This window comes from Exophiala aquamarina, assembly GCF_000709125.1.
Source record: "Exophiala aquamarina CBS 119918 chromosome Unknown aczIA-supercont1.12, whole genome shotgun sequence".
Classification (NCBI taxonomy): Eukaryota; Fungi; Ascomycota; class Eurotiomycetes; order Chaetothyriales; family Herpotrichiellaceae; genus Exophiala; species Exophiala aquamarina.
This window is the reverse complement of record NW_013550576.1, coordinates 926923-954226: the sequence shown is the minus strand read 5'-3', so window position 1 is coordinate 954226 and position 27304 is coordinate 926923. Positions and strand designations below refer to the sequence as shown.

The window sequence follows — 27304 nt, the reverse complement described above, 5'->3', positions numbered from 1 at the left end:
AATGTGAGGATGATAAATTGTAATGGTGACAGGACGAAAGGAGACAGTATTGAGGAACCAATCGCATGTACGAGTGCCTTTCCGGTTTGACCTCAACGCGTATTGAGCGCAAGTGTTCAAGGAGATGATCGCGGAGGAACGAAAGGGATGGATGAAGAGCAGGTAGAATTATGGCCTAAATGTTAACGGATCAGGTCACCTGACTTTAAGTCGCCAGATGCCTCTAGGGTCTACAGTAGCTGCAGGCATGCACGGATGCAGAACCACGAGACTGTCTACTCCGTATGACTCTTGAAAAAGTTGTTCGAATGCTGAGCACTCACTCTGAACTTATGCTTGAAAAGGAGTCTGCAAGAGGTGTTCTTTAGGCAGCCTCGACGGTATTTCCAGAAACCATCTCGCACGACTTCTAGGACTTAGTCAGTCTTAGGAGTAATGTCTACTGTTTGTCGCTTCCGGGTTCCAATTCTTCCCCGTGCGTTAGAGATAGTGGACTCAGATGGAGGATACGCGCCCCGACCGTGCTCAAATCATCTGGAGCAGCTGTCTTGTAAGCCTTCCGTCTGAACTTAGTCAGGGCTGTGGTCACAAGCGAAAGCCATAGAGAGGCGCACTTAGAAATTTGGATACTCTGCCGATTGGGTGGTAGGACGTTTGGTGTTGCCTGTGTAGCGACTGTTGTTGCGACCATGCTTCATTTTTCTCAACAGCTGGGGATGAATGGTGATGAAGGCACGATCCAGCATAGTGGGACATTAAGATTTTGCTCCAAAATGGGCCACCTTTATGGAGCAGGGTCCTGGAAATACGAGCTGTGGACCGGGGCCGTCCGTCAAAGATATGATATCCATAGGCGGTAAATGTATGCTGGCTGCCAGTCAGAGTTAAGGCTGAAGCTGCCTTGATCACCTCAAGCGTCTCCGACGCACACCATCAGCGTAGGGGATGTCCAGGATCTTCTGCGTAAGCCTGACTAGCCGCATCCATGGGATCGAAGATGGCGAGTTCAACTGATGTTCCTGACAATTACGATGGTAATGCGATTCCCTACAAGTCACCTTACGTTGAATCACATGCTTTTCTTGCTGTTTGAGCTTCCACCCGTGTCACCAGGTGTGCTTTGATCACGGAAGAGAGGTCTCATCTCTTTTTGGGTTTCTAGAAATGCGCCTGTTCTGATATTCGGGCAACAGAAGTTTCTGGTGTCACTAGCTGGGAATCGAGGAGGCTCAGCCCCTTGTCATCCATAGCCCTGGCTCCGAAATGACAATCAAAAGTGAGATATCTCGGACCACCCTAGCCTCATTCTTGTTTCTTATTGCTTCACAGGTTATCTTCGAAGTGGTCGTCGGAAAACATTGCATCTTGTGGTGTTGATTGTTGCGCGTTAAGGAGCTGTTGGCACAATCGCTTGCTGTCGCTCGTAGCCCCATGCCTATATTTGCCCATGAAGCTATCATTTGTAGCAAGCACGGTCTTATAACGCACATCTTGATAAGACGCACTCTTCTCTTCTCCAGGCTTCTGATCACTCGGTGTGGTTGAGCTTGGTGCGCCAGAATCGCTATCCGATCGCTTTCGATGAAGCGAGGCGCTGGATTTCTTTCTCGCCAATAGATGACTCATTTCGCCACTTTCGTTGGAGTATCCTTCCGGCCAGCTAAGTGTCCGCGTCCAATATGTAATAGAATTAACGTCCGGAAGGGAGGATCTAGGACGAGATGTTCGCGGTCGTTTCAGAGAGGGCAGTTTCTCGTTTCCGCTTCGGAGGCTTCGATGGGAGTAGGGTAAGAGGTGGTTGCGCTCTCTGTGTTCTCTTAGAGTCCCATCACAACATGCCGTTGGTGACTTACATTAGGACATTTAATGTCGCTGACTGGAGAAGGTAGAGGCTGCCGGCTGGCTTCTGCTTGATGCTCAGTAACCTCATTCAAGCGGTTCAGACGAGTGCTTCGTCGAAGAGGGAATTGCTTTTGTCCGTTCTTGATGTTTTGGGCGCATTTCCCTTTCTTGGTCAGCCGGGTACTGGGGAAGGAAGCGGATAAATGATCTTTGTGTGGCAGCTTCAGTGACTGTCTTCTGGTCTTCTCAGCGGTCACATTGTCTTGTCGTGCCATGGTCGCTCGAAATGATGGAAAGAAGAATGGGCGTTTTGATGTACTTTTCTGCTGCGGTCGGAACTTAAGCGCCGAGTCTAGGTGACATGTACACAGTGGACTCGTGATTGTTCACATCTTTGGCAGGTCGTGCCACCGTCACACTATACGAGATGTAAGGAATTTGGATCAGCAATCTGTGAGAAATGAGGTTCAAGTGAACGCACTTTAGACCGCTTCCTTTTGCAATTCTGGTGAAAACTTGGTCAGCTATCACTCTTTCACGAACGTTCTGATAGGATCACCCACAAGGCATGCTGATGAGATATTCTTCGTACGTTGACGCGTTGATGTAGGCTCTGGCCTTTTAATTAAAGGACGTCGCGAAAAACCATGTGGCATAGGTGTCAACAACCGTGGAGCTTTCGTCTCGGGTGTACGAATGGTTTGTGCAGCTTTGTTCAAGGGTTCATCCTTCTGCTCGTAGCGAACCTGTCGCGGACGGATTGCTTGAGATCATAACTCATACCGCCACAGAATTGAAACCTGCGAATAGGTGGATCAGTCTCTTTTCCTGGCTAAAAGTCAATGTTCAAACGTGGGAGAAGTCTCAAGTGGGATGAGGTGTTGGAGGAACAGAAGTTGCTGCAAATGATTGTCATCATGCAAAATCACAGTAGCACCAATCATGGTCAAGGAGCATTCGGAGTCGGCTCCGAATAGATTAATTGGTGGCAAAATGAGTGATCAATGTGGGGTCTCTCAAAGTGAACACCACTCGACAGTCTTATATCTGGGGCGAACGTCCATGATGATCAAACTTTCTATCTCATTAGTTAAAGGGTGGCAATAACCCTCTCTTGCTACTTCGGAGTTTGTAACTCGGCTGTTGAGGAAGAAAAGTTGAAAATGGCCAGGGAACCAGGAGTAACTCAGGGATGTCCAATATGTCAAATGTGTCAATCGGGAAAGGCCGCATTATCCTTGCAGCATTATACTCTATCGTGTATCTCAAGCACAAAGAAAACCCCGAGGTATAATGAATGCCTGGAAGAAAAAGGACACCCGGTACAGGTGAACGTCAATGCACCAGCAGACAAGTGGTCTTTGCTCCAGGGAGGCTGGGGTCAGCCCCCAAGGCTGAATTGATGAGTAAAAAGGCAACCGCGATCCCACTTTGGAGTTGTGTACCCCTTATCGAATTTCTTTTGAACTTTAACTCTTCTTCCTCAGATTACGGATCGGCTGCGCCTCTGGACGACACTTGATGAGGCCGAGCTCGAAGAATTTTCCTGACGATGCAACTTGTGCATAAAGCTGATGCCCCGCAAACTCTGTCCTCCCATCCAGCTCCTGGTTTTGTACCATTATCAGGCTGTAGACCAACACCACCCGAGCGACACTCTGAGCACCAAGAAGATGGCAGCCGATACCGAGAAAGCAAAACAATTCTGCAACTGGAGGCCGTGGCAGGTCCACCCAGTTTTCCTGTTGCCCCTTATCCTCTGCGCTGGAGCTATCGCAATAGTTCTCGAAGTCCTGGCTGAACAAGGGAACAGAATATTCACACCCCGTCAGCTGCTGTCTGAATGGACAACGTGGTATTGTCATCATTCTGACTACAACGACTGCCACTACATCGTACAACGCGACACGCCCGTTTTCAGCAACACTCCGCCCAAACAAGGGTTTCTTACTTTTTTCACCCCAGACTCCCTCCCCACGTCTTCCTACTTCCTCTGGATCTATTTCCCAAGTATTATCGCCGTATTATATGCGATATTCTGGGAAATCGTCGACAATGAGGTTAAGCGCATCGAGACTTTTTATCAAGCCTCCTCACAACCTACCGGCGCAAATGCTTCGACCACCATCTTCAGCGAATATATCAGTCTGCCGCCTTTCCTCTCGCCCTTCCAGGCTTTCCGCTGGCGTCAGTGGGCCGTCCTACTATCCTCTTCAATTTATGTCCTTGTTGGAGTGGTGACGCCGATTTTGCAATCTCAGATGTTCCAAATTCAATCGCAAGTAATGCAAGTTGGGTATATGTACGGCAACGGAGATTTTCACCCCATTACAGAGGAGAAATTTCCAGACGCAGATTATGGGTCGCTTGTGGGCGTTCTCTGGGATGATCCTTCGGATTATCGGTTTCCAGATGTTTATGAGGCTTCCAAAGTTGGGCTACTGAGAAATATGGTTTATCTTGACCCGCTCATGGCAAGGATCCAAGTGGTCGTTCTGCTGGCTGTTGCGGTGCTGGGAGCAATCCTGGCTTGGATACTATGGAAACGACCTAGCGGGATGCCCGGTCCGCTGAAGGGCTTGGGTGCGATGACAAGCCTTGCAAGTGCTGATACAGAATTTCTTAGAGGAATATTTGGATTGTTGGAAACAGGCACTCAAGGGACAAGGACGTCGCTGCAGGACCCCAGGAAACTGAAGGTTCACTTAGGTTGGAGGGCAGCCGCCGGTGGACCAGTGTATGGGTTTTCCTGGACGGACAGCACTGGCCCGGATACAGTGCAGGCCCAGCTGAGGGAAAGAAATAGAAATGGAGGGCTTATCCAAACGATAAAAAGGAAGATTTCGCGAGCAATCCTCATTCGATGGACTGTGAACCTCAGCTACCTGGCTTGCGGCCTGCTTCTAGCACTAATTATTTCTGGTCTCCTCGACGGGACAGGTTCGGATAAGACAACCGCTCTGGACACAACAGTCAACCAAGGAACGCAGAACAATATCGGGTTCTCAGTTTCAATCCTCGTCCTAAGTGTCGTTATGAAGAGCACATGGAAAGCAGTCGAACATGAAGTCATTGCATTCACGCCCTTCCGTGCCCTTGCGATGTCACCTCGATCTGCATGGCCGGTTATGGCTCGGGACTATAGCTCAACCCCGCCCGTTGCAATTTCGATACTTGCATTTTGGGACAACGAGGAACTCCTGGGTATCGTGACATTGGCTTCATTCCTGCTGGAGGTTGCGCTTATCTGTTTCGGTATCAGCGCCTCGATGACACAACAAGGCCAGGGATACATCAAAGATGACTTTTATAACACTATGTGGACCGGTTTTGGTTTTTGTGCCGCCGCCCTTTTCCTTATGGCCGGCTCAAGACGGACGGTCTTTGTTGTGCGACCTCCTGTACAACGCGATCCTTTCAATATTGGGATGCAGCTGTCGTACTTCTGTTACAGCAAACGGCTTGTAAACGATATGAAGCCCGTAGCCGGGTTGCGGACTTCCAAAGAGCTGCAGAATTATCTTCAACAGCTCAATGCTGTTTGTCGTCTTGGTTGGATCCCAACTCCCACGGAGTCGGCCACGCCTGGTGAACGCACTACTTCAGATCGTGTTCAAGTGATCGAAAGAGTCCATTGACTTGCATCGTGGATGGTATATGTCTTATATCTCGGGCAATTTCAGGGCAGAATAAATCATGTTTCCATCTTGAGTGATAATGTTTACCAGCAAAGTTGTAACAAGCTGTCGATCACTGCTTGTTAACTGGACCCATGAGTCCTCTCGCTGTTTTCACACAGGAGTGTGCACACTGGTTTAAGCGTCTCTTGATTTCGGGCTGTCGAGAATAGTCACGCCTTGTGATTAATTAGTTTTCAGGCTTGATGTCGCGATGAAAGCTGTGCAAATTAGCGATGAACACTCCAAGGCATAGCTCCCTAACTTGATAACCAGAGTGACCCAAATCTTCCTGGAGAGAGGCCAGTTGAGAGGGCTATCAGGATCATCTACTTGCGATTAGAACCCCATGTTCTCGTTATGTATTGGCTCACCAGGCCCATTCCATGTCACAATCTCTTCTTGGTCTTGTTCTGGTGGAGAATCGTTCTCTTTCGCATTTATGCTATGCTGCAACGGTTCAATATCCAGCAGGCCTTGGGAGAAGGATAATTTTCCGGAAAACAAAAGCTGTAGAAGGGATCCGAAAGATGAGTTTTGAAATAAAACCGCCATAATTGGAAAAGGCAAAAGGTTCGGAGAATGAATGAAGGGGAAAGGGAAGGCAGTGGGAATGTTTATGGACGATTTGGAATACGATATATACTTACTCGAGTATGTATCATGCTGATATATTATAGGCTTCATGAAAACCGCCCTTCTAGTCCGAGTCAACTCTTAGTTGAATGCCGCCAATCTCCTTCGGGCTCATTCCAATACTCAATTTCAGGCAAGGTAGCAAGGGAAACCGACTCCCATGAGGGGCCATTCGGACCACTCGTCCGTCTTTGACTTCTCCTGATGAACCCAAGCTTAAAATGTTCGAGAAGACGCTGTGAAATGAGCCTTCTCCCCTGGAGAATTCGAAATGGTTTGGTGGGAACTAAACCCATTTGAGTAGACGCAGGAACTGCTGCTCAGGGAATGATTCGGGACAGATTCTTGGCAACGATTATGCCAAGTTTTGGCCCCCAACGATTATGCCAAGGAATGGATATCACACCCAATTTTAGTGTGAAATCAACTGATTTTGCATCACTTGCCATCGATATCGATAAATTCACTCATCGACCTCATCGCTGCCAGTTTATATAGCCTTTTTTGGTGTTTATTCCTACTCTTAAGTCCTCCTCTTTTCACTGCTCTTTTACTGCTCTTTTATCGCTAGAATGGCTAATTCTCTTGCCTGGACTGCTTCTAAAGGGTGCTATAAGCATTACCGCGCGGTACTCGAGAGGTTTGTGAACTCGTTGCCAGCCGCCTGGCGGTAGGATCCAGCTGTAGGAGAGGTATTCGATAGCCGCAAAGACGCTGAGGCACGCCTACAGCTTTTCTCGCTAGTACAAGGATTTAATGTTATCTGTACTGAAGGTAGTAGCGCTGATTAGTTAGGTATTCAATTATAGTATATTCATTACGGCTAGGTAACTAGGAACAATCGTGGATTAGAGGATCGAGTGATTCGTAATAGAGAAGGTAATATTACCTCTGAGCGTAGGCGAGAAGGCATAAATATCCGCTAAACTAGCTGTATTTAGCGGGTTAGAATTACCTAGGTTTTAATTAACAAAAAGGATGAGGTACAGGGTAGAGAGTAGCGCCTTATAAAGGCTATTCTCACTTACTAAGGTCATCCACTATTTAAGAACTTATTAGCTGTTTATCCTACTTATAAACGACGCATTCTTAAGTTCCAGGAACTCCTAGTAAAGGCCACTGCCTACAGGCGTACTTAAATTATATATTCTACTTCTCGAAGGATCCTGGAAAGTAAGGATCTAGCGCTGCATTTATTCAGTCGAGAGTTCTATAATATAGTGAGAAAACAGCGCCTAAACGGTGAGAGAAACTCGGTTTTTAGTCTTATCGCTAAATTACAGGAAAAGCAGTAGATTTACTAAACTAGAGTTAAGGTTTTTATTAATGAGCAAGGCTAATTTAGTGGTAGAAAGCTCATTTAAGCCTAGTTTACTTACCCTAAATTAATACTAGCGATTTAGCGCTTTATCAGTAATTTTTGCCTTGTCATTAATAGGATATTTAATACTAACCGCCTGAAACTACCTTTACTCGTCGCTGTTGGCTAGTTAAATAGCGGTAAAACCTTCCCTGTAGCCTTCTCTTATTGCCCTAAGGAGGATAAGGCTTTATATACCTTTTTTTAGCAGTACCTTAAGGATCACTGCTTTAATCGATTAAATAAGGTATCCTGCGCACCTACTCGAGTTATTATTGATAACTAAAGTAAGGGCTTAACGGCGTTAATTCCTAGGGCTTTTCCTACGGCAAAACAATAGTTCTATAACTGGTATATCGTCGAGGCAATAGTGGTAAAGATGAGGTAATTGGGCACTCCTAGAGACGATATTAAAATAACTTATAAAGGCGCCTATTGATAATATCTTAGCTTAAAGTCAGATAATAAACTTACAGAGAATCGTTAAGCATTAGGCCTTACAATTAGCCCTTAATTCACCTAATATCTGTAGAAGACTTAGATACTAAAGGAGTAAAAGGTAGTTTATCTCTATACCTATAAATTAGCTAATTTAGGCTCTACCGTCAGTTAAAGGGTTAAGTCCTATTATAATACTGTTAAGGAGCTAGTAAACGCTTAATTATCACTTGATAAGTCGGTAAAAAGACTTATCCTTAAGGTAAACTCGATTATTAAAGATATCGACTAGGATAAGGCCTCCTCCGCGGGCAGCTACTCATTACTTACGTAGACTACTCCTTTTCGTCTTTTACGTATGACAATAAGCAAATATACTCTCTTACGCCTTAAGAGTGAATAGGCTGCTCTTAATAGGTAAATACTAGTAGGATAAGACCTTAAAATACCGCTAAATAGCTATGATTATAAGATTCTACTGCGATTTAGTATTGCCTACGCCCACTACCTTAAAAAGGCCTATATTAAGAACTTACCGATACTAAAAACCTTAATTCATCTACGCTAGTGGCTAAATAGGCCGCCTATTCACTCTACTAATTAGAAACCCTTCTATACCTTAATTTAGTACTCTAAGCTCTCATAAGGACCAACAATACTGTAGCCTTACTTATCACTTAAATATTAATGATAAGAGGTATTCTAGGCCCTAAGTAGAGGCATTAATTAGATATTTAATAAAGTTAAGTACAGCGCTAAATAGAGAATAACTTAATATTTACTCTATAAAGCCTTCTACAGTAGGCAGAGAATAGCTATTACCTTCAATAGACTCCTTTCTATCTATCAGATGCCCGCAGAGAGGGTAATTTAGCTCGTCGAGGCGGCTATAGACGCGCTAACGAGCGAGCGCTCACGGCCAATGAAAGGGCAATTCAATAAGAGCAAAGAGAGCGTCAGAGAGTGCTCCAATAAGAGCGACAACAGGCAACGCAGGCAGCAGAGCAAGCAATAATAACAGCGCAAGCAATAACAACAGCGTAAGCAATGACAACAGCGCAAGCAGTGACAACAGCGCAAGCAGTGATAACAGCGCAAGCAAATACTACTTTAGAAGCTCAAGGATTACAAGAGGGGGAAACTACTATAGGAATTACTAGAGAAGTAGCCCCGGAGAGTATCCCTAATACTCCTCCAAGGTCTATAGGTCTATCCTTACCCATAAGGACTCCTGAAAGGCCTCGTCCGCGCCGTGAGGCCTCACCTGAGGCCTCACCAAGTGCTCTACTACCGACCTTAACAGCGCCGTCAGTGCTCACCAGAGGCAAAAGGCGCAGGCAACCGACAACTAGGCTAGTCGAGGCGCGTGATTAAGGGTTCATTTATTGAGCAGGAGGAGGAGCAATAGTCTATATCTATTTATCAATATTGATGCAAATCGATGCAAACACAGTACAAAATTGGGTGTGATATCCATTCCTTGGTATAATCGTTGGGGGCCAAAACTTGGCATAATCGTTGCCAAGAATCTGTCCCGAATCATTCCCGCTGCTCAAGCCCGAGACACGAATCCTTGGCATCCAAGCTTTGTCCATTACACACCTGATTACAAATGGACTCCCTTAACGAGGTGGGACTTAATCCTCTTTAATACAACATTGCTCCCTGTAGGTCGCATTGGTCCTTGATTTGCTCGAACATGTGCCCTGGCTCAACTCCGTCTAGTGCATTATCTCAGGAATAAGCAATCGAAAAGTCATGCCGCTGCGTAAAGCATGCCAAAGCTGCACAAGATCAAAACGCCGATGTCTCATCCAATTGCCCAAATGTCAACGATGCCAAAAAAGGGACATTCAATGCGTATACGATCTTGAGCCTTTGGTAAAGGTACAGGCCGTTGCATGCCCAGAAAACAAGTCAAGCCATGAATCTTCGGCTGCTGGACGTTCAAAGCACGCTTCAACAGACTACTTCCTGGGTGCAGTTTCTTCTCAAAACGGGTCTCATAAGCTCCGAATTACACAGATTAATAGGGGGCTGCCATATCTGGATCTTCGTCAACCCGTCTTTATCGTTCCCGTTGACCTCGAATTGGTAAACTATTTCGTTGTGGCGGGAAAATAGTCGCATAGTGCTATATTAGTGGTAAAGAGGAGTTCTACATCGTCAGCGTTATCAACAATTAGGAGCCAACTACCACAACTTTCTTGGCTCATTGCATTCTTGACAAGCGATTTAATATCGGCCACACCCTCCTCGATCCCCGGCACCTGGAGCTTCTGGCCAATCTCACGGTATACATTCTCAAAACTGGTAATATCCACGGTGGGAACCCAGAAGATAGAATAGTTTAGATATTGGTCGCGAACACGGAAAGCGGCCTCCAGAGCCATCTGAGTCTTTCCTACGCCTCCGAGACCTTCGATGGCGGTACGTTGGCAGCTGTCCTTGTCCACGTCGGGAGGAACTGTCTCGAGAAGCCGACTTATAATCTCTTTCCGTCCCACGAAATCCCAATTTCTCCCAAAGGGAACTAACCAGAGGGGCTTAAAAGAAGCTGAGAAATGCTGGTTAGAAGGTAGTTATACTAGTGGAATAAACTGCAATAATGAAATATTTAAGCTAACCTGAACCAGTGGCTGCGCCCTCTACGTTCCACTCCATCAAAAAAGCCTTCGTGCACGCTACTGCCGTTGCTGCCGCGTATCGTTGCCATCCTTTCCTTTTGTGACTGTCGGTATAGTCGCACACGCCTTTAATGATAATGCTCGGGAAGTAATCCCATACGCCTGCCCCTTCCATTTCGAAACCAATAATTCCATCCGCTTGCGCCATCCGGTTACGGTGTTGTCCTGATTTCATCACAGTGTTCCCGGAGCCCATGATGCCGAAGTGAACCTCCGGTTGCGTTGTCGATCCACCCATTAAGCGATTACGAGTCACTCGCATGATAGACTCACAGCCCAGGTCTTCGCATTCAGTTTTGATGGCGAGTTCACATATCACCTTGTGTTCTTTACACTCATCGCACATCGCTGGCGAGTGGTGATGGTGCACATATAATGAATGGTAGAGGATGTCATTCTCTTGGCCTGGATGCTTCGTCTTTGGCAGCTTCCGTTGAATCTCTTGGAGAAATGTAGTAATGTTATTTTGCATCCTCTTCTTGTACCGACTGGTCCCTAGCTTAGCCTGGATAGCTCGGATATCCGGACTTGATTGACTAAGAGTGTCTCGAATAGCATTCTTCCTCTTAAATCCCTCCGGATACTGTCTCCCAAAGTCATATTGGACGACAGCTTGACTCATAATCACATCGCCGAGTATGATCTCCTCTTGATCCGTCCCGTAGGGCATCCCTCCACAAATGCCGACCACCAGAGCCAGCTTGATGTTTGGAAAGCTCACGCGTAAGGAGCCCGCCACCGCCGCGGCACTAGTGGTCCCCATACCGGGCATGTAGACCAGAACTACATTATGTTCCCCTATCACCCCAGCCGTGTAGGTGTTAAAATCCCCCGGGGCTTTCCAATATTTCTTGCCTTCATCTTCCCAGAACTTGTCAAAAACTTCTTGCACGTATTCAGCTTCCAGCGGCAGGGCACAGATCAGGGCGATTTCGAAGCTGCAGCGATCGCGGGGGGGTTTGATGGGCATCATTGGGGTGGGTCAGGATAGTGTAGGAGAGGGCCAGGTTGAGGGGTTATTCGCTTCTTGGCAACATCAGGATGGCATCGCATCAAACTAAACGAGCGTTAGAATTAAAGGCAGTGTTAGAATGATGCGCGTGAGAGATGGCAGACATCGTCACAACCGCACGACTGAGATCAGGCTGAACGCAGTCGAGACCAAATCACGTTGCGGCGGCAAGCGCAACCCCATGGCAATGTGCCATGAACAGCTTCCCCCGCCGTTATTAAATACTACATGCCACATTATTGAAAGTGCACTCGGCGATCAACAAAGGGCTATACCTGTAGAGAGTGAAGGTTCTCCCCTAACCACACGTTCATGTGGGCTGGTTTACGGATTATAAAAGGGATACTCGAGCGATCATCACACAATTTGTGGGGAGCCAAAGCGCTTCCCGATGATATACCGAAGAAAAAGCAGCAGGAGGTAAGGGAGGAAAGTTGGTCACGTGCTAGATCGCCGTCAGGGATGCTGTTATTACTATTCTGATATGCTTCGAAGACCTGTCACGAGACTTGTAACAATATGTGTAATAGTCCATGCGAGATATGTGAAGGCTAAGATTTAGTGCAGCATGATTGGGGATACCGATACAGTACAACTGGTGTGTTATATTGGGCAAGAGGCCAACCTAAATTCAATTGCCACTGCAGTGTAAAGAGAATTAAATGGAGTGTCAAGCAGTAAAGGTACGAGGGTTGCAATGGACTCTAATACAGTAGTAATATAGCATTAAAGATTGGTCGGATCTACAGGCGTGATTATGGAAGGCCCTCTTATTGTTCACTCTTCTCTTGCCACTACAGCGGGAGTTAGTGCACTAATGATACGGGCATTGCGTCTGTCAGACGAATCAATGACCGGATGGCAGCGTATTAACAATACGATAATACCGCTCAACGATCAATCATTTGTTAATTAGGTGAGATGCGACCATAATTACTTATATAGGAAAGGCCATTCTGTTTACGTCTTAGCTTGGGGTTGAAAGAAAGTTGCAATGTGTCTACAAAGGGGAGGGCAGTTTCGGGAACCTCTGTACCTAACTATGGAGGCAGTATCGACATCAACTCGAAGCGTTAAGGAGTCAGGAGTGCTCCGTACGCTTCGCGCAAAAGATATGCTAGCTAGTCACGTGCTCCTTGGCACACTGAGCAGAGCCCTTTCGTAACAGCCCCCTCGATCGATGCATCTCCGAATACCATGGAAATAAGTTCCTCGCTAAAGGTATAAGCCTATAGACTTAAACCCTATGTGTTACGAACTGACCTGCACGAGCCTGGAGGGGCCTGCAGACAAAGGAAGACAGGAAGGTATCCCGGGAGACAGACAGCGGCCGTGGCCGGAGCAAGGCTAGGTTACGTGACAAGGCACAGTATGGCTCAGTCGGGCTCAGCTGGCTCAGTACTGTACCGGACTATATAGCTAAGGGATCGGCCCCTACCTTGGGACGATCCGTAGTCAACTTCGCCATCAATCCTACCCCTACCTTTGGGACAGTATTATCTGATATATTCCTGTCTACTATACGCGACGCCTAGCCCGGTATAGTTCTATCATTGTCCCTACACTTGCCCCACTTATCAGTAAACGATAAGCACCGAAGACTCACCCGAGTATCAGGTTCTTGACACTATGATACAATAAGCCGAGACCATACTTCTCGAGCGACGGGAACCAGATTCGCTACCGCTATCACAGAGCCCTTAGCTGCATTTGCCTGAGCCTATCTCTCCGCTGAAGATCTGGAAACGAAGAATTTGGTGTTTGGACACCAGTCGCAATATACCGAGGCTCCGTTGGATAAATCCGGAAGGAAAACTGCGAAGTTCATCTGCTGCACAACTCCATCGATAAATCGGAGTTCAATATTCTCACCACTCAAAGGGTCACCGGATTTGGCAAATCCAGAGGCTTTTAAAGCCCCAAAGATCCCAAGTACGTCCAACGCACACCATGTCCAGAACCTTCTCCCGCCTATCGAGATTTCATGCTTTGTTGGGGATAGGCTCAATCCAGCAGCCCCCTCAATGAGCCCATCAGAATCAAATCTTATGTGGCCGGCCCGACGCATCCTATTAAAGGAGCCCGTAACTGTGGTATTGTCCAACTCCGTCAAGGTCGCGATAGCTTCAATGGTAAAATGCTGACCAGTACGGATTAGGTTCTGAAAGGCTGCCGCTTGAACTAGCTCTTTGCGTTTTCACACCTCAGAATGGTCAAGCCCCGAAGAGCGGCCAAAATTTGCTCTTCATTTAGAAGGTCAAGTCGACATGACATTTGGCCCTCCGGTGCCGCTGGACGTCCTGTGACATCGAACCCGTCCACCAGAAGCGTAGGGGAGTTATGGTTTCCGATAATTTCCTCCACAGCAACGTTGAGATGTACCTGAACGAGACAATTCTCCGCCAGTAGTCGCACCTTCGCAACCAGCGGACAATCCGGCACAGAGAGGAGTTGAATTTTAGGGGGATTCATCTAAGCCACACGTAGCAGTTCGGTGTTCTGAAATGAATGGATTTATGGTAAAGCTGAACACTATCGCATCAATATTATGTCTTATTACTAAGACGTAGCACTTTATTTTACGAGGGCCGCGTGGCCGGCTTGACTCCTGCACTGACACCGTCGATCCCCGCCAAGAATTTAACGAATGAAAGGGGGACTGAGATTACCTTTATTGCCGCTCTTACCTCTCGCGCAAAGCAAGTCACGAGACATGTAACAATGGCTGTAACATTGGCGTAAGAGTCACGTGGAATTATTAATACAAAGTAGGCCCATTGGTGTACAGTGAAATATTGGCTAAACTATTTTAGGAAAAGACCCCTTGTGGGTCGCCCACTGCGGGGCGGACTGTACGGAGGTGGCTGCGTTGATGTTTATACAGTATGCTCAAACTTGCTCAAACTTGCTCAACCCTACTCAACCCTGCTCAAAAAAGCAATTTTTAACTTGCAAAATGGTCACTGTCTGTACTGCCGTCTCGTGCACCAGAGTACCCCTGTTGGGTACTTCCGCACCTATCGAAGAACTGCCGACAGACCCTAGTACGGTGGCGTGTAAGAGACAAGGAATGCGATCGCTACAAAAATCCTCCACCAGCTACAACGTGGCTCTACGCTCTTGCCGCCCAAGATGCAGCCGTCCAGCGCGGGAGGGGAGCGTTGTGCTTGTTCACGTCTGAGCCAACTTACGCAGTCTTGGCGAGTTGGCTTCGTTTGCATTTTGCTTGGGCCAAGGTTCCGCAAAATCGGTTCCTGCCCTAGAACTCGTGCCGGCTACTCGCAGACGGACTAACGAAGGCTATATTCTCTATGACAGACTGCTGGTAGCTGTATATTCTTCGCCTGAGAGGGGTTGAAAATCCCAGTAAGCAACGTGCACTGCTTCACTTTTATCCAAAAGTCTACTTTCTGACTCTGCTGCCGTCCGTTCTTACTGCCTCTCGAGTCGACAATTCATTCGACCTTCGTTATTCGGTCATCTCGACTCTATGGAATCCTCTCGAACCTCTCTCGCCCCGTGCATTGCCTGCCACCTTGATGGGGTCACTTGGGAGCACCGCCTAAATGCTGGGCCTTGTTGCGATGGTAAGTTCTGCCCCCAACCTAGAATGAACCTTGTATTGAATGAATCTTCTATTACAGAGAGTGGCCTCGAGACCGTGGTACGTCGGCAATGTACCTTGCAATGCGGCGCAGTTGAGACAAAAAGTTCTAGCCGCGACAAAGTATTTAACCCCATGCGATACTTCAATTGAGTATTGCTAATTCGTTAAATAGTAACATCTCCCGGCGAGCCCGAGTCCTCCGTCCTTCCCCCTCAAACTCGCAAGCGCAAGCAAGGAGCATGTAGCACCCATTCCCGCAGCGCCCGTGACTAATTCGCTACCACCCTCAAGCAAGTGGGTTGCATTTGCAAAGCGCTTATAGTGCGCAACTTCGAACCGTGTTGCAAAGTGGGTAGGCCTATGCAGACTTGGAGCACAACGGCTGTTGCCAGGAAGACGAGCTCGTCGTCGATTCTAAATACGAAAGGCGAATGCTGTGGTTCCGAGAAGACATTGGGATGTTCAACTGTGAAGAAAGATGATAGCTACGGTGTTGAGGAGAAGGGCAATTTTTGTAACACGAAGGGACATGGTGCCTAGACACCGGCCTTGACTCCTCGAGACATGAATTATTTTGAACCTGCCGTGTTCATCACGGAACGATGCTGAAATGCTTGGGGGAGGATTGGTAATGCACCGTCAAAGCTTTGAGCGTGGGCCGCGGAATATACCGAGCAGCGTGCCTTACCTTCTGCGAGCCTCCAATACATTGGCACACCAAGAGGCTGATTTGCGCCCATTCGTAGGCGGAAATCCCAGTCGATCATTCAGTCTTTCTTGCAAGTTGCCATTTGACGGCATACGCTTGCCCGTAGCTCATCAACTCCACTTTTCAAAACGTGCTTTCCCAGGCCCGACTGTCCAACAGCGTGAGATCTGCTGCAGCGCAGCATTGCGTGGCAGCTTCGTGGCTATTATATGGCAGGGCAGCTGGTCTCGGGCGCTTGGGTGGCTGGCATAAAGAGTCATCTGGTCAACCATTGTATCTCTTGCGTAAATTGCTGCTGAAGGACTTATGAATGCCCGTAACTCCTCGACTTCGCATTCGCATCTGCTCGAAGGTAGAAAACTGAAAATCAGTGGGAGATCGCTTTGACCCTGATAGCCATAGGAGGCACCACGGTTTTCTGTGGTCGATGCCCTGGATTTCGAATGCCTTCTCTGGTCTTCTCTGCGTCTTGCTGCCTGCACCTCCCCAAAATCCGGCGGTTAGCCACACCACGTTCCTTGCACCACTGTCCAGCCTCGCAATTACGCAAGGTGGAGCACCCCATGTAGCGGCTTCACGGACGACTTTAGGTGACCATAGCCATGGAAATCGGTGTGAAGGACCACTGAAGGCGGTCGACCCTGTTGAACGATAAGATTTGCACCTTCTCGTGGTGTTGGAGTCAGGCACAATCGCGCTGATGCTTCAGGATGGCGACAAGAGGTGGAATCAAGCTGTACATACATTGGTTTGTGCTGTTTTCCTGATACAGTACGTATGCTGGAAGATCGTCCGCTCCTAAGCCACTACAACATTGAGGGAGCACTTCTTCCGTCCTTTCGACTACGGCTTCTTCGCTCATTGCTCTCTCATATACTACATATTCCGAAATGACTGGACGCGTTGGTAAGTGTCGCCTCCATAGCGCATTGCAAGTTGCCCCGTGTCACAAAGTCGCCTAACCAGACGCTGACCACCTATCAGACAAATCGATTTCAAAGGTCGGAAGTGATCTCGATATTTCTGTTAATAGTGATCTTCCTCGAGCCGTTCCGGATGGCAAATATCCAATGAACGAGGAGCTAGACAATGATGTTGACAGGGCCACCGACAAAGCTGCGCGTGGAGAAACCACAGACGATGGTACACATGAAGATTGCGAAGACGATGATCAAGATTTAGAAACCGACTGTTCTCCCAGCTACGCTCCTGAAATCCTACAACAGTATCATACCAGTATCGGTGGATCCGGCGAGAATGCACTCAAAAAGGCAAAGTCGAAACAATTAAAGCGTTTCGGATCCGAGGCAAAGGAGCACCTGGCTCCGGCTGTGAAACGACAGAAAAGAAAAATCCTTCCTTCATCCACTCGGCGGGAAGAATCGGCGTGGGTGCCTATGAAGGAAGACTGGGAGCCGCAAGTAGTCAGAGTGAAAGCAGTGGAGAGAGATGATTCCGGGAAACTGCTCGCCTATATACTCTTCAAGAACGGTGAGCAGATATGTGTCAGTATGGATAAGGTCCATCGACACTGTCCCCGGCCAATGCTGAGATTCTATGAAGAGCATCTCAGGTTTGGACTAACGGATATGGAATCTTGAGACGCTGGAAGCAGCGAAGGAAAAGAGCAAGCATTGGCTGTCAGCTGCAAGGGTTGCGTAATGGACCCACCAGAACAAGCCGATAGAGAGTAGAGTGACTCTCACGTAGGAAGTCGTTACGCTTACGTAACGGCGGCTTGTGGTCGAGGTCGAGTGAAGGGAGGGTCTTCGTAGAGATGAGATTGAGATGAGTCACTAAATGTGTCTGGGGAGGCTCAGTGCTCAGCCATGGCCAGGACTGACCGAGCGATGGCGATAAAAGTATAGTGAAGAGCGTTGGTTAGGCTAAGAGGTGCCTTTAGGTAGCGAGGCTGGCCAGCGAGCCGCGGCTGTACACAGCTAGCATAGATCACGGAAAAGTGTGTAACCTAAGTGGTAATTTGCGCCGGAAGACATCTCGTCGACTGTATTTCATCCTTTGAATGCTGACCGCCCATTGGGTAGCAGCCAGAATTGCGTCGGATGCTAAGAATGGGGTGTCGATCTTAAGATTTCCTAAGTATGCACTTAGGAAATCCCCTAGGTATATATATAGAGCATTACTGGGCCCGACGATATTCTAACGGATCCCCTTCCCGCGGCCGTTGTTTTGATCCACCCACACTACCCTTTGTCTATGATGGAGGGCATAATTTAGCTCCTTAGTGCTATGAAAGCGGGCTCGTCCTCTATATCACAAGATATAGTTACTAATACGGAGTGAAGAAATGACCGCCATAAACCCATTACTACCGATTAGATCTATAGACATCGCCACTATCTTGGCGACATTCCCAGCCTCGCGATCTACTATAAAGGTTCAGTAAAGGCTATAAGGTCTTGAATTCTCATCCCCTATGGCCGAACCTGTTAGTCTCGCCTTCGCTTGCGTTCAGACTTTCAAAGAAGTCTTCCTTTTGTCGAGGGCCGTCTATAGACTCCTTAAGACATTAAAGCAGGCAGCTACTGAACGACACGACCTTTAGGCTGAGTTCTATCATGAACTACTTTTTCTGCGGGATTTCGGGAATAGATTCCTTCGGGATCCTAACTCCCTTAGTTGCGATGAGGTTAGCCTCTAGATTTCTAGAATTTAGACCTAAAGATTAACTAAATATTTACTATTATAGGAGTGGATGTAAATGATAAATCTTTACTTGTCCCGGCTTCAAGAAGTGTTCAACGAGTATTAGGCGATCGCGGTGAAGGAGGATCTCTAGTATCGACAGTGGTCCCCGGTTTTGAATAACCTAGAGCACAATGGACTGGTAGGGTTTCCTCTTGAACTAGAGCCGCTAGTCAACAACCTTATGATCATGCAATAGAGTGCATCGGCATAGTTATCAACCACCTTAAAGGGCTTTAAGTGGGCTCTGGTCTACCGTCGGAAATACGAAGGTATACTTATAAACTTTCGGAAGTGGACGTCGAAGCTTAAAGAGATTGCGACGCCATGTTTACTTGATTAGATTTCCACCTAGGCGGCGCAGCGGCATGTCAATCTAACTTAGTTGCTATTTGAAGTATCTAAAGCATCGGATGCTGAGAGCCTTAGTCTAGGTATATCTACGTCCCTAAAGCGACTTACTCTAGAACTAGAATTAGAGCATACTGATTTTACCCTTCGAGATCTCCTAATAGTGATCGAAGACTAACTAGAGGATTTAGCCGTCGTCGTCGCAATATTACCTTCCGTTGGCAACGGAAAAGTATTGGTTAAGTTCAAGGAATCCACCGGAGCTATGGTGAACGGACTCGATAAGGCCGTCGGATAACTTGCAAATCTACTCTACGCTTCAGCTAACTCCGACTTAATAACTCTTCCATTCCGAGGCTATATCGAACTTGGAGAATCCGAAACATTTCAACACAAGTACGCCTTTATCTACGACTTTCCTTCCACCTCCAGCACTAAGATTCTAATTTCGCTTTATAGCGTACTATTAACCCGAGAATTTAAAGTAAGGCTGTCGCTATCCGATCGTTTTATTCTCGCGGAGAAGATTATACGAGTAGTCTAGTACTTTCATACGGTCGGATGGATCCATAAGAACATCCGTAGTTACAATATTGTCTTCCTTACATCTCTCGACGGCGGGATCGACTACTCGTCGCCGTAACTCATTGGATTCGAGTATTCCCGCCCCGAAGACGACACTACCGCTTTCTCCGGCTTTAATGCCGACTTTAAGAAGAATTTGTATCGGTACCCTATACGCTAGAATGCGCCTACCGTAAGATTCTAGAAAGCACACGACTTGTACGCCCTTAGGCTGGTCCTCTTGGAAATCGGTATCTCGGAAACCCTTATGAGCCTATTCAAAGAGATCCACGACACGGAAACAGCGCTTAGCTCGCCGTAATCATTAATCGCTAACCCTCGAAATATTACGGTATGTTTCTAGAAGATTGCTAGAGAAAGGCTCGGCCATACCATGGGTCAGTACTATTCTGCCGTAGTTATGAGATACTTAATAGCTAAGAATAGTAATGGAGAAGATTCCGCTATAGTATACAAGGAGATTGTGTAGAGGGTTGGGGCGGAGAACCTAACCCAAGCGCTCAGATAATTAGATGTTTCTCGTCTAAATTAGGGTTATTTATACGGGTCGGGAAAACGAATAGCTTTAAACTAATACCTCTTATACATAAAGCTAACAACTCTAATAGTTAGCCACCTATGGCACGGCTGAAAATCCTTAACATTTCTCGTCTAGACGATGCGTATATCTCATTACCATCCTATAGCCTAGTCACGGACTACTCCCTGCCTTCCTTTTGGTTTAGATGTTCAACTAAATTAAAACTAATTTCGGCCTGGCAAAGCTACTTTACATCGAAGCGACTATATAAATGGGCACGCCTTCGTAAGCAATTAATCTTAAAAAGCGGATGGATAAGCGACTCACCTAGTGAACCTATCTTCAACCCAATGCTTATCCGTTGTCTCGGGGTTATATACTGAGGTCAACTCAGCTACGCCATAAAATTTACGCCTACAATACATTAGCGACGGAAAAGGGAAAATGAAATGAAGGGAGTAATCGGTCTGAAAGTTTTGGCGCTCTTACGATCCTGATATAGAGAAAAATAACACTACTAATCCTAAATTTTGACGGAATGCCTTATCTAATCGTGTATTAACGTTCCGGTGCGATACCTACGTGTTATGGGCTATGCTGATTCTAATGTCCGCTTCTATATTACATTTTATCATATAATATCTAGCCTGTAACACTATTAGCCAACTTTGCTAAGTTATAGTAGGGAAGTTTCTAGTACCTATCGTAATTCTAAGTGAGAGAATCTCTAATGAAAGGGGTCTTTGGGTAGCTGGTTAGCCTTGGTTTCGAGATATGCTATATATATCGATTGCACTCACCGGGGGGAGAGGTCGAGAGTTCCATTATAGTTGGAGATTCCGGAATGGAGATATCCATTATAGATTGAGACGTAGAGTCTAAAGTAGATAATATAGGCGATTGCATTGGTAGCAATGTGGAAGGCGTCACTGTAGTATTGGACAGCTCTAGTTTGGGAGGAACTAAGAGCTCTACGCTACGAAAAACAACGCCTTCTCCTACATTAGGCTCCCGGAACTAGCGCATTATACTGTTAGATAGCACGATCGGCGCCGCAAGGTCGTACTCAAATCGACAATAAGCTCCGCAGAACTTGCCCGGCTGGCCTAACGCAACCCCGTACGGGACTATATACGCTAGCAGCGATTTAGCTGTGGGACGAGCTATACGGTCCTAACTTAACATTCGCTCTATCTAGATTAGCGGTGAATTGTTCATCTTCCCTCGAGGAGTCTCCCGGAGCAACATAATCCACTGAGCGACCCCTTATTAGTTGTCCTAGAATAGGCTGCTCTCTATTCCGTTCTCTTCGAGAAAGGTTCTTAAATCTTTAACTAACTCCTCTTTCAGCAAGGTTATTATCTCTAAAAACACGCAGCCTAGCGACTAAACGTTAGAGGACTTGTTTCGAGGAGAGGAGCTTGCTACTTTAGGGGCGTAGTAGCGTAGTATCCGAGCGGTTAGCCCTTTAGTGGTGCTCCGTGTTAAATCTGTGTAATCTAAAGAGAGTCTAAAGTCTATGAAAAGCGCCTTACTACTCTTAACGAGAATATTCTTGGGCTTAATGTCCTTATGTCGGATATTTTGGTTATATAGATAAGAGAGCGCTGTCGTGAGACATCTAAAGAAACCCTAAATTAGCGATAACTTCTCGTTATTTATCGTATCGAAGCTTATAAATTAGTCTAGGGAGTAATCTACTACGGGAGACATAATGAACGTAGCGAACCGCGGGTCCGTATAGCTCCTAATAAGTTATACGGTGTAATAATGCTTTACCCTCTTTAGGTTATTTAGTTCGCGTTCGAAATCGGACTAGCTATAGCGGATCTTCTCTTCTAAGGACGCTCTTTTGACTATTTTTCTCGTATATGTCTTAAAGTCTGCTGTACTGACGACCTTCTAAACTTCGGAGAAAGTACCGCTGCCTAACTAACCAACTTGACGGAATGGAATTTCCTCTTCTATTGCGAAATAGATATGCTCGTTCTTCTTAAACCTCTTAAGCTAGAAGTACTTCGTCAGAACGTAATTCTACTCCCGAAGGAACGCATACGCATGGTGAGACTATAGAATATGTCTTAACCTCGATTCGGAAAAAGGAAAGTAGTAGTTACTTAATCCGGCCTAGAGAAAACTATTGAGGAGGTTACTAAGGCCGAGCCTTCGTAGAACAATATAAAGGCGCGGTATATAGGTCTACTAACGATGCTCTTCGTCTAGGATGCTCAAGATATTCGATACCTACTCGATTTCTTCCTCGGGATAAGCGTATTCCGCTGAACTCCGTCTAGAGGTGTGGTCACCGTGACGCGGGCCGAACTCGGAGAGCGCCTACGCTAGGCTCCGGGATAACAACTCCGACATAGTTCCTTGTAGAGCCTTACGACGGTGTTCGTTTAGGGCTGGAGGACTTAGTAGAGCAAGTGAAAGAGATTCGTATTACGCTATTTTGTCCGGATTCCATTTATTAAGATGATGTCGAATTTTCTTGACGAGACGTACTTTTGAGATGGATTTAGTAGGTCTGTCGGTACGAGGTTAATTTACTTTCCTGGGAGGTGAAATGCGCTAGTTACATTTTAGAGGTAGTAGATATAGTAGGCTACTGGTTAGCTGTTTTGCTAGGCGCTAAGCCACCCTAGGGCGCTTAGTAGGTAGAGAAGACGTAATTCCTAGAATTAGATGTATTCTAATTAGTTAGCACTAGATGGATCCTTAATGCCTCCGTTCAACAATGCACCTGAAATTCTTTTTAGTTTGCGATACTATGCGAAGTACAAAATAGCGTACTCGCAATAATATGTTAACTACATTTGGGCTAGTTAAGGAATAGACGTGAAGCATAGGAATGATTAAACCCTAGTTGTTCTAACCTAGGCGCTAATGCAATGGAGTAAGATAGGACATCTCATAACGAACCGAGTTCGAAGGTGCTCCCGGTTGGCGACTGTATCCTAGCTAAGGACATCTATTTTAAATTTGCTGTGGCGGCAAAGAAACGGGTGGCTTAGCTAGATTGAAGCAGGTAGCCGCTAAGTACCTTTAGGTAGCGGGGTTGGACGCTAAATTACGTACGGACCTAAGGACAGCGTAGGTTAGCTTATATTTTAGAGATAATATCCTTAGTCCGACGCATCTACCTACTTTTATAGCTATTTATTTTACAAGCACCCGACTTAACTAACATAGATGTCGGCGAGTAAAGGTGACTTGGCCATAGGGACATCGATAGACCTATTGAACGATTAACATCGCCCTCAATCTAGGTCGTCGATATACGTAGCCGTAGGTAAACGATGCCGCTACGAGTTTAAAGACTTAACATTCCGCCACGAGCATCCGCAACCATCTACGAAACGACGACATCTTAATAGCTCTCCGCCCTTTCTACCCGTCGATATAGGCCCGAACACGAGTTAAATCGTAGTCGCGGAACAGCTCCCCTTACCTAAAGTTACTAATTCCTCTAAAGGCCATCAGCACCCTAGTGTAAGCTCTCATAGTTTTCTAAATACATCGACAGGTACTAAACGCCTATAGGAGTTTCATTCGAACTAATCGTCATTCTAGGAGCCTCCGACCGAAGTTCGTACCGTTACCAACCCCTTCTCCGAAGAATCGCGGATAGATCTCGAAAGTAAGACTTAAGATTCGTAAATTCGTAGATGGGTTTTAGGAACTAAAGGCCCGGAAGAAAACGACGCGTAGCCGCTACCGATCGAACTATATCCTAATCTAGATCCTCTAGTATTAGGAGGGATTATACCGTCGGTAAAACGTAAGTCGTCTTAAGAATTACTCGAGCCTCCTTCGTCGTATAGTAAGGATCCGGAGAGTATTACTTCTACCGATACGAGGTCTAATTTCTATAGTAGTCCCGCTTTCCCAACCCTCCTAGAGTAACATGGAATTTATATACGCGACTTCGTAGGCGGCCTTAATAAAGACGAACTCTCGTTTTATTAGAAGCTACTCTCTACTAGCGTCCCCTACCCACCGGAGACGATGCTCGATAAAGCTGTCTTCTTATTATTTTCCGAATTAACTTATAATAAGTCTAAATAATGGCTCGTAAAGAATATACATTCACACCTTTTCCCGGCACTAGAGCTTTTAGCACTTCGCGGACATAATAAATTTAAAAGTCTCGGTCTCATCGAAGGATATAACAACTAGCTACGGGCTATTTTCCCGTCTTACGGGAAATACCCGTAACTAGATTACACGATAGCCTTTAAGTAGGAAAACTTCTCGCGGGAAGAGCTTCGGAAGTTAGGCATTACTATTAGGTTACCCTCTAAGTATATAGCCCGTAATAATATATTCTTCTCGTTTATAACGCGTAAAGCTAAATACGATAGATAACCTCTCGAAATCGCCGATCGATAGAATATCTATAGTATAAGTATTACTCTCGAGGGCGTTATCGATCTCTTCCGGAGAGCGGGCCGCTTAGAAAAACTTAATAGTAAAGCTCTTAGGCTATCGATGTCTTACGATAATAATATAGTAAGAATATATACCTACTATATAGTGATTAATACTTAGGAGCTAGATAATAAGTCCCCCTAATAGCTACTAAAAGTTAGTACGACGAAGTATCGGATAAATCTTAGCTAAGTAATCTTAAGTAACGATGGGGGTAAAGATCGGTAGAAGCTATACGATTTCTTTTATAACGTATATCTAAAGTTCTCTCGGCGGCATCTTACGCGAATTAAGGAAGTAATTACCCTCCTACCGGACCCAGCGGAAGCGTTACTTTAATCGGCCCCCTATATAGATAACGTCGGGTAAGACCTACAAGTCGGAGATAGTGTTTTCAAGAAGCCCCGGAATAGTGGTATTAATGGAGAACTTCGAAAATAGTTAGGTGGGCTTGAGAGGTAATTAGAAGAGCTAAAGGAGGCTAGTAATAAACGGGAGTCCGCCCTTCAAGACTAATTAGTAAAACAACGAGATGACAGTAAAAGCCGCGAGTCCGCCCTTTAAGACTAATTAGTAAAACAACGAGATGACAGTAAAAGCCGCGAGTCCGCCCTTTAAGCGCAGCTGGATCGTCTACTGCTGTTACTAGAAACAAGAAGTAAATAGTTTGTAGTTTCTAAGTGATCGACGGATATATGATTATAGCAGTTACTATACCTATATCCCTTGCGCGGATACGTGGGTGCTCTTTTAGGTTAGCGCGTACCACCTAAAAAACGCGAATTGTCAACATAGGTCCTTTAAGGAATAATTATGGCTCAATAGACGCGTTCTGGGCGCATTCCCAAGCGAAAAATTGTATGGGAGGCATTAACTGACCCTCATTTACCTTAATCCACAAAAAAAGGCGAAAAAAAGAGGTCCAAGTACTTAAAATTGCGCCCGCAAGTAAGGAGGCCCCCGCTGCGGTCTATGCCGCGGTCGAGCAACAACCAACCCACTTTACTCCACTAATACGCGCTCAAAATGAGTCATTCAAAGTGCTCTAGGATGAGAAAGAGCTAGTTAACCTATTCTTAAGGTTTTTAGGTGGTCCTGAGGCCTTAAATGCGATTTGTATGGCTATAAATAAGAGGGCTTCAAGTTACGTGCCTTAATTGAAGAGTGCTCGAGGATGGACTCCTCTTAATCCTGTGAGCTTCTGTCACTGGCTTACTGTTAGGGACACACTAAGTGGGTGAAGGCGGTGGCCTTCTCGCCCGACGGCTCACTCCTGGCCTGTAATAGCCGCGTATCTATACGGTTAGTATATCTCGATATCGCATAATAGAGCACTACCTATAATAAACCTACAGTTTCTCTTAGCACTCTATCATGAGACCGGACTAGCGGCTACATTGTCCGGCATAATGGAGAGTGTGGAAATTTATAGAATTCAACTTCGCCGTAGGATTGCTTATCGATTCGTCATCCTAGTAGGCTTTCTGAAGCCGAACCTCAACATCGATCAACTCTACTTAAAGTTTCAGCAGATTCAGCATTGTAAGCTACAACTCCCTTAACCAACCTCGTAAAACTGAGGCTGAAAAGCGTTATCGATTATTGGGTGAAGTATTAGACCGAACCATTACATACTTGGCTAGAGATGTCCCACTTATTCTTTGGCCTTTTACGGAAGCAAGTCGTAGTATCTTGAAAGGGGACGGCGGTTTCGGGGATAACTATATCGCGAGACTGCGACTTTAATTTCTATCGTAAAGAAACCATTACACTAAACACAGCATAGATCTTTGACGCGCTAATCGCAGTCGGTTTGACGCACTTTAGTGCCCTCACGCTTACGTTGAGAGGTAATCCTGCCCTCTTCATCACGTGTGACGCGCTCCTCGAGCCTACGATCATTCCTTGTCTCCCTACCGTGGTGGATACAGCGATAAAGGCCTCCTGGAACCGTAGAGGAACCTCCGCCTTTACAGACAACGTTAAACCCTGTAATAAGGGCCTAAATCTGTAAGCGCACCTCTGCATCCTTCCTGTTATCGAATACCTCTCCTATAACGGGTTCTTGGCGCTAATGAGGCGAATTGCGCATTGACGTGGCGCTCGACAATGAGCCTATGATGCTCAACGTACCTAATTGGCGCAGTCTAAGGCACGGAGTTAGTCATTTTAGTACGTAAAGAGGAGGAGTTGTTAAAACACTAAAAAAAGGCCATACAATTGATTGATTGAGTCGACAGCGAGGTCTAACGTTGAGATTACTCGATTAGGTCAAGAGATGGGATAACGCAGCTAAATTTAGTGTGTCTATAGTAAAATTTGCTGCGTGGATCCACTAAACTTAGCACCTTGGCATTCGCTCGCATTTCCGTTCGCTCTAGCCATTCGCTCCCCCGAGACATTCCCTAATTAGGGCACAACCACCTTTAGTTCGCCACCCTTTTATAACCTCCCGCTGGGGCGCCGTGTATACTTAAGACCATCTATTACGTGGCGGCCTCATCTACCCTCTCTAAATAAGCTTTACTACGCACCCCGCCACTTCGAGATTCTCCGATAGCTTGTGACACTTTTATTCTTCTGCTTGCTGCTTCTTGCAGCCTCTTACAGTCTATAATTACCCTAGCGTGCTTTGCTCGACCAATTTCACCCGCGGGGTCGCTAGCGATAACTTCGAATATGAAAAGTTTGCCTTCCTTCCCGATAAATTTTGCTTGCATCGTTACCGTTGCGTTGTCGAGCG

General features: G+C 46.3%; 5 protein-coding genes across 5 annotated transcripts; 2 read left to right on the top strand and 3 right to left on the bottom strand.

Annotated features, from left to right (window-relative positions):
• Positions 1–1247: 1247 nt before the first annotated feature.
• Positions 1248–2117, bottom strand: A1O9_10300 (uncharacterized protein). Its single transcript, XM_013401034.1, has 2 exons — positions 1854–2117; positions 1248–1807 (listed from the first exon to the last, which is right to left on the bottom strand). Exons 1-2 carry the CDS (start codon positions 1928–1930, stop codon positions 1324–1326), a joined length of 561 nt encoding a protein of 186 aa, XP_013256488.1. The 5' UTR covers positions 1931–2117; the 3' UTR covers positions 1248–1323.
• A 1398-nt stretch (positions 2118–3515) lies between these two features.
• Positions 3516–5480, top strand: A1O9_10299 (uncharacterized protein; the record flags this gene model as incomplete). Its single annotated transcript, XM_013401033.1, has 1 exon — positions 3516–5480. The coding sequence occupies one exon, from the start codon at positions 3516–3518 to the stop codon at positions 5478–5480; it is 1965 nt and encodes a 654-aa protein (XP_013256487.1).
• A 4572-nt stretch (positions 5481–10052) lies between these two features.
• On the bottom strand, positions 10053–11610 carry A1O9_10298 (uncharacterized protein; the record flags this gene model as incomplete). Its single annotated transcript, XM_013401032.1, has 2 exons — positions 10053–10486; positions 10581–11610. 2 exons carry the CDS (start codon positions 11608–11610, stop codon positions 10053–10055), a joined length of 1464 nt encoding a protein of 487 aa, XP_013256486.1.
• A 5248-nt stretch (positions 11611–16858) lies between these two features.
• A1O9_10297 (uncharacterized protein) lies at positions 16859–17569 on the top strand (the record flags this gene model as incomplete). Its single annotated transcript, XM_013401031.1, has 2 exons — positions 16859–16874; positions 16953–17569. 2 exons carry the CDS (start codon positions 16859–16861, stop codon positions 17567–17569), a joined length of 633 nt encoding a protein of 210 aa, XP_013256485.1.
• Positions 17570–21429: 3860 nt separating this feature from the next.
• Positions 21430–21759, bottom strand: A1O9_10296 (uncharacterized protein; the record flags this gene model as incomplete). Its single annotated transcript, XM_013401030.1, has 1 exon — positions 21430–21759. A coding segment is annotated over one exon (243 nt), but the record flags the coding sequence as incomplete, so codon positions are not given.
• Positions 21760–27304: the final 5545 nt, after the last annotated feature.

Coding starts and splice junctions, on each gene's coding strand:
- A1O9_10300 (XM_013401034.1), bottom strand. CDS start 1,930: ATGAGGTTACTGAGCATCAAGCAGAAGCCAGCCGGCAGCCTCTACCTT. Junction 1,808..1,853: donor GCGACATTAAATGTCCTAAT/GTAAGTCACCAA, acceptor AAGAGAACACAG/AGAGCGCAACCACCTCTTAC.